This window comes from Podarcis melisellensis (assembly GCF_964234715.1).
Source record: "Podarcis melisellensis genome assembly, chromosome: 4".
NCBI lineage: Eukaryota > Metazoa > Chordata > Lepidosauria > Squamata > Lacertidae > Podarcis > Podarcis melisellensis.
In genome coordinates, this window is record NC_138531.1 from 77,294,408 (window position 1) to 77,307,052 (window position 12,645).

General features: G+C 40.8%; 1 protein-coding gene across 3 annotated transcripts in view; it reads left to right on the forward strand.

Annotated features, from left to right (window-relative positions):
• STARD13 (StAR related lipid transfer domain containing 13) overlaps window positions 1-12,645 on the forward strand; it is a 208,462-nt gene that overhangs the window by 98,239 nt on the left and 97,578 nt on the right. Inside the window, exon 1 of one of the 3 annotated variants that reach the window (XM_081909309.1) lies at window positions 6,375-6,756. The exons of the other annotated variants lie outside the window; for them this stretch is intronic. Coding sequence (XP_081765435.1) covers window positions 6,591-6,756 — 166 coding nt within the window. The 5' untranslated portion in view covers window positions 6,375-6,590. Of the gene's footprint in view, window positions 1-6,374; window positions 6,757-12,645 lie in introns of those variants that run through there. 3 annotated transcript variants of the gene reach the window in all.

Sequence of the window (12,645 nt, forward strand, 5' to 3'; positions counted from 1 at the left end):
TGTGTAGGATTGTTGAACCAAGTGGGACTTAATTCTGAGTAATCATGCATATGATTGCTGTGCAGTTTAATTGTATGGCCTTATTAGAAGGTCAGTGTTTACACAAACATTATACTCTCTCTCCCCCCCCCCCACACACACAGTTGAGAGAGAGAGAAGAATATTACTTGCTTGCATATAATGTTGATCTTCAGGCTGTGTGATAGGAAGTCATTGTCACTGCTGTCATTCCTTCTCCCTGAGCCTATAAACAGCACTTCTTTGTGCCAAACTGACATGTCAGCATAAGGTCCATTAATGCTTTTAATATCAAAAGAAATATTTTATAGCATCGTTATCCCCTTAAACCTACCGTTCTTAAAATGCAGGCAGATAATCCCCCTGATGTTCAAAATGGAGGGGGGAAGTGGAGACATCATTCTGCTGAGCTGAGGATTGTGTGTGGGTGTCTTTGAGCTTTACTTTTACATGTAAAAATCCGCTTGCACAGGAGTATTCTTTTTTTACAAGAAATTGTCAGACAGTTTACATACAGCAGCTGTCTCGCCTCTAAAACACATCAGTATCTCTCTGGATTTCAAAGTTTGGTTTTTTGAAAGAGTTTGATCGTGCTGTTTCTTTCCACCTCTTTCTTGGATTGAAATCCTTTATAAAGCCTCTCACTCACCATTAAAATCTGGGTCGGGGGGGGGGGAGGAAGAAACATCTTTATTTCCTTGTGAAAAATAGAAAGCTCTGTTCCTTTTGTAGCTTTTCCTGCTGCTCTTTTCCCAAGAGATACATAGAATAATAACATCATACAATTTTAGAGTTGGACCAGGATCTTGGGAGATCATGTAGGCCTACTAAGTGCAGGAATATTGCAGAAATTCAGCAGCCATAACAGATTGTTATCCACCCTCTGCTTATATCCCTCCAGTGAAGGAGATAGCCCATTGCTTCCTGATGCCATAGAGTTGGTGCACCACAGTGTTGGGAAACCTTTGGCCCTCCAGATGTTGCTGAACTACAACTCCCATCATCCCTGGTCACTGGCCATGCTTGCTGGGATTTATATATTCTCTGCTTCTTCCTCCTGTAACAAACTCTTATATACGGTCTTGGGTGCAGCTAATAAATATTCCTTAGTCCTTCTGTCTTGTACTACTTTCCACTGGAGCCGCCATCCTGCTCACATGCCGGTCTCCATTTGTATACTGCTTGTACCACACTGTTCTTTTGTAATGCCTTGCAGACCTAGTATGGCTACTTCACACTTCCCCAGTTTTGGGAGACTTCCAGCATTCACCACTCACGGAAGTCTGACTTCAACGTTCTTCTTGAACAATGCCATTGCACTAAACTGCATTCGCGTTACTTCACCAGACAGTTTTGTGAGCACCAGCCTAAACATGGAGTAGGAATTCCTTTAGAGTTTTATTGTAACAAGATGCTTTAATGTTGTGGGTTGTAATTTACTTCATGGGGACGGTTAGAACAAGCCATCTGAGTTGCTACCTTCCATCACAGGAGTTTGTTGTGGCTTCTTTAGAAGAGCTATTGCACTTCACACCCTATGAATGAACATCGTAAAGAGAAACACTGACGCAATAAAGTCTGAAATGATTCAGTCTGTGGTCCACTCCCAAAGTTAGGAACCGAACAGAGGTCTGTCAGCTATCACCATACTCAGGAGCCTTCTTAAATGTGCACAGTAAATAGATGAGAAGTAATTTTAGCATTTCATTGAAGCCTTTGATGCTATCAGTGTTTTAAGCAGAAGTCCAACTACATAAAACTGTGAATACGCTCTGAGGCATTAATTAACTCTGTAATATAATCATGACAACTAATGTAGCATCTTCCATGCAATAGATATGTAGCCTAAGGTGCTTTGTAGAAATAGGTAGATTCCAGTAAATTAAAAAAATAACACTTCTGTAATGAGTTGGTATTTGCAACGTGCATCAAACAATTGCTGCCTTTCCTGTCTAGTCATATTGTTTTGGTACTAATGTCTTATAAATAATAATACAATGATTGCTCGATCCTGCTGCTAGTACATATTAGTACAGTGTGTGAAATGTTTTGATATAACTGGCACATTTGAAGAAAAGTCATCTAACCATTTAAACTTCCATATGAACTCTAATTTGGGTTGTCCCATACCCACTTATCTAGGAGTATTATTGTATTTCTATCTTTGACTTTGCCCCGACCCTGTGTCCCGTATTAACCCCAAGATTGCAAGAAAAGAGCTGTGCCATGACAGCATCCTATTCCAAAGAAACCTTGTCTTGGTGCCTCTCAAGATAACTTAGCATCCTCCATCCCAGTTTTCCACTGGTGCCACAGACTTGAACCACCACTAGAGGGACAGAGCTGTTCTGATACATGCTAAACAGAAGGGGCTGTTCTTAGCCTTGTCTTCTCTCTAGAGCAGGCATGTCCAACTCCCAAGAGACTGTGATCTACTCCTAGTATAAAAAAACTGGCAGTGATCTACCCATTGTCATTGGGAGGAGGAGCGTGCGTTGGGTGGGTGGATTGCCCAGAGTTGTTGAGCTTTTTGGGGGGAGGATTGCACAGCGTAACTTTTTGTACATGATAAGGATACCAGGATCAGCCAGGGATCTACCAGTAGATCGCAATCTACTGATTGGACATCCCTGCTCTAGAGAGAGTGGGAACTTTCACCAAGTAGTGGAGTAGGGCAGCATAGGATTACACTGCTATTTAGAATAAAACCTACTTAAAATCAGTGATAATTAATATGTTCAGAACTTGGCGGCACTTCCATTTTCAGGAAATAAACATTTTCATTGTTTGTTGAAAATATTTCTAGCCTGTGTTTTACAAATGCCCTTTCCATTGCCAAAAAGGAGGTTGGTGAAGGTTCTGCCTCTCAGTTCCCTTCTTCTACTCTTAGTGCATCCTTTGGTTTCTGGAAGGAGAGCAGGGATGCTGTTCCCAAGCCTTAAAATCTTGATTTAAGTAGTTCTGTGAACCTAGGAGGAACATCCTTCTTAAGTAGTGGGTGAACATATCAGACGACACAGCGATTCTTCCAAAGCAGCTCTTTATTTGTAAGCTGGAACAGAACTGAAATGAGGAGCTCAGTCAGCCTGCTTATATAGCGCTCCAGAACAATCGTAACTGTTGCAACTTTCTAAAACTATCCAATCACTGAACGTCACTTTCGATCCTTCATTTGCATACAAACTATCCAATCACTGAACGTCACTTTCGATCCTTCATTTGCATAACTATAGATATCCCCCTGCTGGCCCAGGGTGAGAACTTCAGTACATAGCAATCCTGGTACTGGCAATAAGTACTAGAGTCACTCAGTATCCAAATCACAGCACAGCTGCTTGACAGCTTCGTGAAACAAACACCATCCTTCTTCGCCTGTCATGAAGAAGCCAAACATAAGATGTAAATGTTAAAGTTTCAACTTTATATCCTTTTCAAATATTATTATTATTGATTATTATAGAATATAACAATTTCAATAAATTCATCAATTTATTGGTCTAGAACTGAGGGCCACATGTGGCCATCAAGAGGTTTTTTTTGTGGCCCTTGGCAACATTTGATGCACCCTTGTAGCCCTCCTGCTGCCTTCCCACGGCCAGGAAAGTGAGGCACTGGGCTTTGGGAAGGAGGCATGAGGGCTCTGACAGGGTCCTAGAGTCCTCCAGAGTACTTTCCCAGCTTTGGGAAGAAAGTGGGACAGCACCATGGTGTTCTTCTCTCTGCTGCTCCCAGAGGTCATTATTCTGAAGCTCTACGGCTCTGTGGCGAATTTATATCCTATACAGTAAGTGGGTTCCATGTAGTCTTTAGGTGGAGAAGGGTTGCAGCTCAGCAGTAGATTATCTGCTCTGCATCCAGGAGGTCCCTGTCTCAATCCCTGTGAGTGCTCCTGCTGCAAGGCCCATTTCCACCTGTCCTAGAGGGTGAGGCCCAGACTCACCCTGAACAGCCAAAAGAGGCTCCTGGATGGCCAGAGGGACATTGCTGGAACAACTCTTGGGTTGGGACAACCGGCTAAAATGTTTTAAAAGGTTTTAAATGGTTTTAATTTTGGTTCCTCTGCTTTGTTATTGTTGGGTTGGGGTTGGTGGTTATTTTAATTTGGTTATAACTGCAAAATGATGATGATGATGATCATATAAAAAAATAAAAAAATTGTCCAGTAGCATCTTAGAGACAAACTAAGTTTGTTCTTGGTATAAGCTTTCGTGGGCATGCACACTTCTTGTATCTGAAGAAGTGTGCATGCACTGTTGGCTTTTTGCAGATGAGTTGGGGAGCAGAAGGCGTGCTGGGGAGACCACACATTCAAGAAACGCAAAAGTAACTTTTGCTTGGTTTAATAACAAATAATAAAAACAAAAACTCCTTTTACACTATATCAATAAGTGTGACCCATCCACCAGGGTACTGAGAGAGCTACAGGCTGCTCTTTATATACTATACCCAACAGCTTAATTAACATAACTTAACAGCACCTGCTATTCTGCTTCACAGCTGTAAAACTAGGTCATGTTATTTGCTCTGGCCCTTAAAGACACACACACATTGTGAAACAATAATGAAACCTAAAATTTGAAGAAACCATTCAACATGTGCATGAAAGGTTATACCAAGAACAAACTTAGTTGGTCTCTAAGGTGTTACTAGACAATTTTTTATTTATATATATATATATATATATATATATATATATATATTGACTGCGTCAGACCAACACAGCTACCTACCTGAATGATGATGATTAGTTTCTGTTGATTTATTGGTTTATTTATAGGCTGTATAATATGTTGTATTTTTTAAATGTTTGATGTTTGATTATGCTTTCATTTATGCTGTAAGCCACCCAGAGTGGCTGGGGAAACCCAGCCAGATGGGTGGAATATAAATAATAAAATTATCATTATCATCATTATTATTATTGGGGCTGGGAGACAACCCTGTCAGAAATCCTAAAGAGAAGCTGCTAGTCAGCACAGACAGTACTGAGCTAAATGGACCAACGGCCTGGCTGAGTATAAGCCAGTTTCCTGTTTTCCTGTGTGTATATATTTTGCTTTTTTAAGAATAGCCACACACTGAAAATTTCTCATACAAATGAAAACATTACATCAGAGTCCTCTGCAGAATAAAGTAAACATTGTGTTTTGTAAAACTAAATGGATGATTGCTTAGTCCAGTGGGCTTCGACTGGTGACCTGAGACCCAGGCTGGAGTCTCAGCCTGATTTAGCAACACTACCACCATATAAATATATGATTTTTAAAAATTAAGAAATGGCTCCTCAAATGCATGTTAGGTTAAAGGGTGCTATATCAGGCTGTCAGTATTTTGTGGGAGGGAGCACACAATGGGAAATGTAGGTGTGCAAAATTAAAGTGGATCAATTGCTTTGCACCTTAGTGCACCAAAACCTCCTTTAAAAAGATGCACCCTTTTGTGATTAGGAAAGCGATGGGGAAAATGTACTGAGAAGTATGAGATGAAGAAATTGTTAATGGGAAAATGTGCAAGCAAATCAGAATGATTAAAGCTGGCTCCATGTTATTGTTCTGCAAGGATATCAGGATAAATGCTCAATAAATAGATCTTCTTGGCTTAGCATGAAAAGACAGTGGACAAACTCAAAACTGGTGACATGAGTACACATTGTTGGGATGCTAGATAACTCTTTACAGTGGGTCCATTTCAGTACTGGAAATCTCTCTCTTTTTTTAAAGAATTCAAATGTGCAAAGGCTTCCTAGACTATTTAGATTCAATTGGATGACAAGACCAAATTCTTGAGGGCTTTTGTACTCATAGTAACCAGAAGCATCTTTCTTATAAGACAAAGCCCCGCATGAGTCATTGCAGGAGTGATTGGGGGTGGAGGGAGAATCACCCTCACTCTTTGTTAGAAAAGAGCAGTGATATGAATCTGTCCTTTGTTAGAATGCTTTAAAAGCTTAAAGGGATTGTTCAGCTTCACTTTTTCTCCCCCTGCTACTTGTGCCGCTAAAGATTTTCCTTTACTCTGCTTCTCGATAGTTTTAAGAAAAAGTTCCAGAACTCTGTATCCCACAGTTTAAAACAAACTCCGGTGCGAAGGAAGGAAGTTCTCGTATCCTCAGTAGAGAGAAGAGGGCATCTTAGACCTCAGTCTGTGAGGCAGAGGAAAAAAAATCGGGGCTCCTGCGCGCTTCAGATGGTTGCAACGTGAAATCTCTCCCTCTTTCTCTCTCCTTTCTTTAAACTTTCCTATCATGGCTCATCGTTGCTTAGTCAGCTCCAAGGCTCTTCGCTTCCAGCGTTTATGTGGGGCTGCAACTGCTTGAATAGCCTTCACTTTCCTCCGCGAGGCACGCTGTGTACTTTCACATTCTTTTCTCTGACTGATTGGCCCTTTCCGATCATGTGAGGGAAGCTGGAATCCTGAATTGTAGCTTTTGGCACTCCTCCTTTCTCTCTTTCTCTCTCTTTTTAAAAAACGCTTGTGCTTTCCAACTTCTTGCCTCTCTTCTCTCAGTGCTCCGGTTTAGATCTGGGATTGAAGAGTTGTTGTTTTTCCTTTTGAAAAACGTGAAGGCAGAGATGTTGAGGCAGGTGCCCAGCACTTCAGGCTGCTACTGTGTGAATGCCGTGTCAACAGAAGGCCAAGAGATGTGCTTACGTTTTGATCAGGCTGCAAGACGCTCTTCTCCGTACAGGATAAGTAGGATCCTAGCGCGCCATCAGCTCCTGACTAAAATTCAACAAGGTGAGTCACTTGGGCTGCCTTAGGCTCTTAACTATAACTCCTTGCTGAAAGAATGGCTTCCGGTCAGTTTTCTTTACCTTAAAGTCGTTTGGTCAATAGCTCTGATTGTGCTGTTTACGTAGCATTACTACTGACCTTTAAAAAAAGCAAAGAAATAAATAACCCGAATGACAGCATTTAGCTGCAGTGTAGTTATCCATTTGCAAACGTGCAGCCATGCAAGTAGTGTGAAAAAGGACTTAGCTGCCCAGCCACTTAATCATAAACTTCCACATTCCATACATGCTCCATTCACCTTCTTTGCTGCTTGGACCAGGTTGTTCCATGTAGGATTCTGCTAGATCTCAGTCGATACAATATACTGATCGTACTATAAATTTGCTATCTGCTATTAAACATTATTTAAGTGCTCTTGTGCTGTAAGTACTTTCGGAGAGACATAAGCCATGGATGACCAAATGTTTCCCATAAGGCTATGGAGTAACTACTGGTGTTTGTCTTTAAAATTTATGTTCATTGAATTTTTTATTTATGCCCACCCCACTTCTATAATGTAGAGTGAGTAACAGAAATAGATAGGTCCTTGTCCTCAAAGGGCTCACAAGCAGATCACGTACGATATTCATTTTGAGAAAGTTTATAGGCCTACGCAAGCAGTCTCCTTGGGCATATCCGTTTCTTCCTCCTCCCTGTGTAAAATATGAGGGCTGAATAGATGCAGGATCACTCTCCCCAATGTTTAGTTTTGGTTCATCTGTTTGTGCTTTTAATTGAAGTGATGCTTAGAGCCTTTCACACAGAAAGATGATACGCAACTGTCTGTATGAATCCGTCAAAAAGTTATATACAAGATCAACAGAGAGAATAATACCAAGTGCCATGGACTTCCAAGCTTATATTTAGGAAACTGGGAAAAACAATGTTCCTTACGGTGGCTCATTTCAGTTCACTCATAGCACCTGCATTGCACCGAGGGAGCCAGCAGAATATCAATATCAGACTTCTGGTCATGAGAATATATAGTGCCAGAGTTTCATATGTGGATTTCTGCTTTCCTAGATAAGTACTTTCACCACTTATATCTGCTGCATATTTACTTGGAAGTAAGTACCACTGAGTTCACTGGTGTTTACTCCCATATCCAGGATCACAGGGCTGCTGGCTTAAATTATTATCTCTGCTTGGTTACTGTTGAGCTTTGGGTAAAGGATATGTTGATGGAAATCCTATCACATTTATAAAGGAACAATGCATATTTCAGCAACAAGCATTTGATGAATGAGATTATTCCCTTGGCAATTAGGCAAACTCTGTTGTTTGCAATATGGTTTCAGGAACCGGTGATGTTTGGAGGATACTGGTCCTAGCCGCGGCTTCGATTTCAGGAAGGATATTATGTCATGCCGTATTACCTTGTGCACAATCTTGATGGAAAGAAAAAGAGCAAAATTTTCCCTTTGGGTTTGTTTAAAACAAAAAGCACACAGTATTTAATTAAATACACATTTCCAGGTGATGATGTGTGCTGGGGAAAAAAGATTAGTAAAACTTCAGGGAATATACGAGGCCTATGCCCTAGAATTCTTTTTAAGCATCTTCCTATAATTTTGGGAGCTGTGTTTATGAATGCCCAGAAAGAAATGCTGAAAAAGCAGAGCTTCGTTCCTAACCTTCAAAAATCTGTTGGGCGGTTTCCAGAGAAATAGTTCCGTTAGTGCAAGTATTTCTTATTGCACATTCCTCCCCTCTCCCTGTGCTCCCTCTAAATCTGTTCTGGGGTTGCTACAGTGTGGGCTTTCTTATATGCCCAGCAGTGTCAACCTCTGACACCCTTGCCTAAACATTCCCTTTGAGATTGTTAGAGGGACTCGGTTGTAATTTTCAGCCTAAATAATCACACAAAATCTTTTCTAGCTTGTGTACCTCAAGCCTATATTTCCTCTGGGCTTCTGCTGCTCTTACCTGCTTCTATGTAAAGTAGATGGTTTGATAGTTGTGAAGATACAAGAGGGTATATCACAATGCATGCACAAGAATTGGTGGCTGTCAGCTTTCACTGGTGTATCTATGACGTTTTGAATATACCCATATCAAAATTGGCATTGTTCCCATTTACCATGTTGATATTTGCCTAATTTCAGACATTCACCTTAACAGATACACAAGACATGAGGTACTGCCATATATATGGGTTGCCCAGCCCAGTAATGTACCCTGACCATTCAGTGCTCTCCAGGGCTTCAACAGAAATATTTCCCAATCTTGTTTCTTGAGAACTTTGATTGGATATAGCTGAAATTGCATTTATGGCCCTTATGCATGGCAAGTTGTTACCGCTATAAGAGAAAAGAGACTGTCTGCACTTTTTATGTTTAATACCTTTAATGATGGTGGTTATTGGGGCGGGGAGAACTGTAACTGTTTATTCCTGTATTCAAAATTAAAAAGAGAAATTAACTTATAGAAGAGCATGAAAGGAAAGCTCCTTATCCCACCATCACCTTTCATCCACCTGCACGGCTTGAAATGTTTTTTTTTGAAGGGTTAGGGGGCTGCTGGGCAAAGAAGAGGGAAATAAATGTTTTCTTCCATTAAATTCTTTAAGGCAACATAACTTAGGATCCTAAGTGGAAATTTGAGGTGCTTCTTCTATCCCCCAGCAGTATGCTACATTGCTCAGGAAGCTATTGACCAGGCATAGGCAAACTTGGCCCTCCAGATGTTTTGGGACTACAAACTCCATCATCCCTGACCACTGGTCCTGTTAGCTAAGAATGATGGGAGTTGTAGTCCCAAAACATCTAGAGGGCCAAGTTTGCCTATGCCTGCTATTGACCTTTTTTTCCAATGGGATACAAGAAGCTGCAGAGTGGTAGAGGTGGCAGGAAACTCCTCCCCCCCATAAGCTTCCATAATTTTCATTTATGTTAGCATCCAGGGATATCTTAAGATAGTGCTGAATGTCAAGTAATGTTGAGGTTCAAGCACTCTGTCATCACAAGACGCCACTTGCCTCTTGCTAAAGCTCTTTGAAGCACTATGCTGACCCTTTTAATTATTTGTGTAGTTGTGACATTTATCTAACCCGTTTCCTAAGGTCAAAGCAGTTTACATAAAAAATAAAACAGGATTTCAAAATTACATAAAAACCCAAAGCAGAATGGCTTTTATCCAAAGAGATAACTGCAAGAGTGGAAAGACACTTTTGCCTGCATATGGTAGCCTCACCAAATACTTCAGATTTCCTCATTCCTCTGTGTCCCCCTTGTGCTACCCCATTTTGCAGAAGCAGCTATTGAGAAAAACATTACACTCAGGGGAGGAGCCAGGAAGCCTCCATTGCATGTCTGGGGTGTCACTCAGTCTCTACAGCCAACCCACCAATCAACAGCACTTCATTTTCAGAGAAGCTCCACAGAACATTCCACAGCCTACCAAGAAAAACTATAGCTCATGGCCAACATACTAATCTTGACTTCTAAAGTTCTTTGGGGAACAGCTTAGTTTTGTACCCTCTGAAATGTCATTGGGGAGAGAGAGACATTTTTTGGCGTCCTTCGAGAGAGCCGCAGGGCAATTGCATTGAAAGTAAATTTTATCCAGCAGTTCTTACAAACTTAACATAGCAATGCAAAAGGAGTATTTTATCATGAAACTCTTGACGTAAAGAGGAAGTCACAGTGTATTTGCTGTGGCTTTAATTCAGCAAAGCACTAAGCATGTTCTTTAATTCAAGGGTTCTCATATTTTGAAATAGCAAACCTCCCCAAGTTAAGTCAACAATTTTTCAAGCAACTCTTAATATATCTAAGTTAAAAGAAAGACATACAATTGCTGGGCTGTTCTAGGCTTTGGGAGCTAGTAGATCAGAGAAAAAGGTGAGGTTATGACTGAGCTATCTAAGCCTATGATCTGCTTTCACATTCTTATGAGAGGCACCCCATAAAAGCAAAGATCTCTGGAATGAGTTTTCTCCACTGAACTTCTGCTTGGTTCTATCTCTGTGTTTGAGAGACTGATTCGTTATTTTGACATACTGTATTTGGCATAAACATAAGAGGCTGCCATATTTGTCCTGAAGAACAGAATACTTATGGTAGAACTACATATTATATCACATAAGACTGACACCCAAATGGAGTTCCTTGGTCAAATGTGTTTACCTTCCCCCACTTCATGTAATATCTCTCACCCTTTCTCAAAACACCAACATGCTCACTGTTTACCAATCCCTTATCCTAGAAGCAGTTGACAATTTAGTGAAGGGGTGCAAGTTATGGCCGGGCGGAGAAATCAGTGTGGGGAATGCTGTTCAGGCAGCAGCCCCCAGGCATTGTGTAATGTATAGTTCAACCTTTAGCTGAGACATAGCCACTAGCACTTGGGAGAATAGCTGTTTCTAGTTAATGCAAATTTACTTTAACCAGTGGTTCCTGGATACACCTTGTTTGAAAAATTGCTGATGGTCTTAGCAGACTTAATGATTTTCATGTCTGTTGTGGCAATTGTAATGTGCTGTGCTAGATGCTCTATATTTTTAGTTGTATTTTCATTGCTTCTTTTATTTCTTACGTGCTGAATTTTACGTGAGAAAAAACAGTATTGGAAACAAGATGAGCAAATAAAAGATAACACAATATGAATATTTAATGCATGTGGCTGTTGTATCCATCCTGTTCAACTTTTGCATGGACCACCAGGATCAGAGAATGGTGGAGAAACTGCTGATTCTGCCCTTCTTCACAGGCACATTGTGGATCACCTGAATAAAGCTCGCAGACCACTGGTGGCCCACAGATTAGAGTGTGGGAAGCCCTGCCTTAGACATTTATTGGGAAGTGAAAAGGGAAGTTAGTTTGTGGAACTCTGATGTTGCAAAGTATTTCTGAGTTCACATCTGATTATTTATAAGATTTATTTTTTATAAAGTTTGGAATAATAATCACAAAGTTAGCCAATTCACAGTTAAAATGAGGAAACATTATTCACATGTCCTGGCCTGAAGAAAAAGAGGAAGAAGCAAATACAGGTAGATTTTAATGTTTTCTGTCTTTTGGTCACACAGCCCTTCCCAGTACGGTTTGTCTTCTTGATCCGAACGGGTTATTCGCCCACCAGTGTGTAAAAATGGAGTCAGCTTTGGCAGCTCGGGGAATCCCGTAGCTATCAATATCTTGTTTCGTGTGTCTCTCTCCAAAGCTAAAGATTCCAGCATCATGTGCTAGCTTGGGATCTGGTCTCTGGGCACAAGGAAAAGTTGCAGCCATAGAATGAGTCCCATCTAGGAAGAGGCAGCAATGTGCCTAGACAGTTCGTGTCAGTTGCAGCAGCTGCTATAGGGCAAAGGTACAGAAGAAGTTGTCTTGGCAAAGCCCATAAGGACTTTATCAAGGGATAGAGGGAATTGCCTCTGCCCTGGGAACTCCTTATCAGGTGTGGCGCTGGGGTGTTCCCTCCCTGGCCCCCTCCCAGTCATTCCACTAGTACACACTTAGCTAGTTAACATACATTTTTTCATAATATGGGTAATTTGACTTTTAGCATTTAGCATTAAGCAATGAACAGACGAAGTGAAATAAAATCCCAGGCTAAAAATTTCATAAAACTATCCTGATTTTAAATAACTAGGTTTGCTTTGACAACTCTTCCTTTACCATGGAGAGCACCTAATATTAAAGGCAATCCTTTTTACCATTGACAACACTATTTCATTGATTATAGCCCTCCCTTCCTCCCGAGTCATTTCGTTGTTTTATATATTGGTGGGGTTTGCACGTCCTGAACAAGTTTGTAATATGAGTGACCTGGAGTATTTGTTCAAACGGTGTGTGTAAGGCCAGTGGGGATTCATTAATGATTGCTCATGTTCCCTCAAAAGTAAATAAGGTG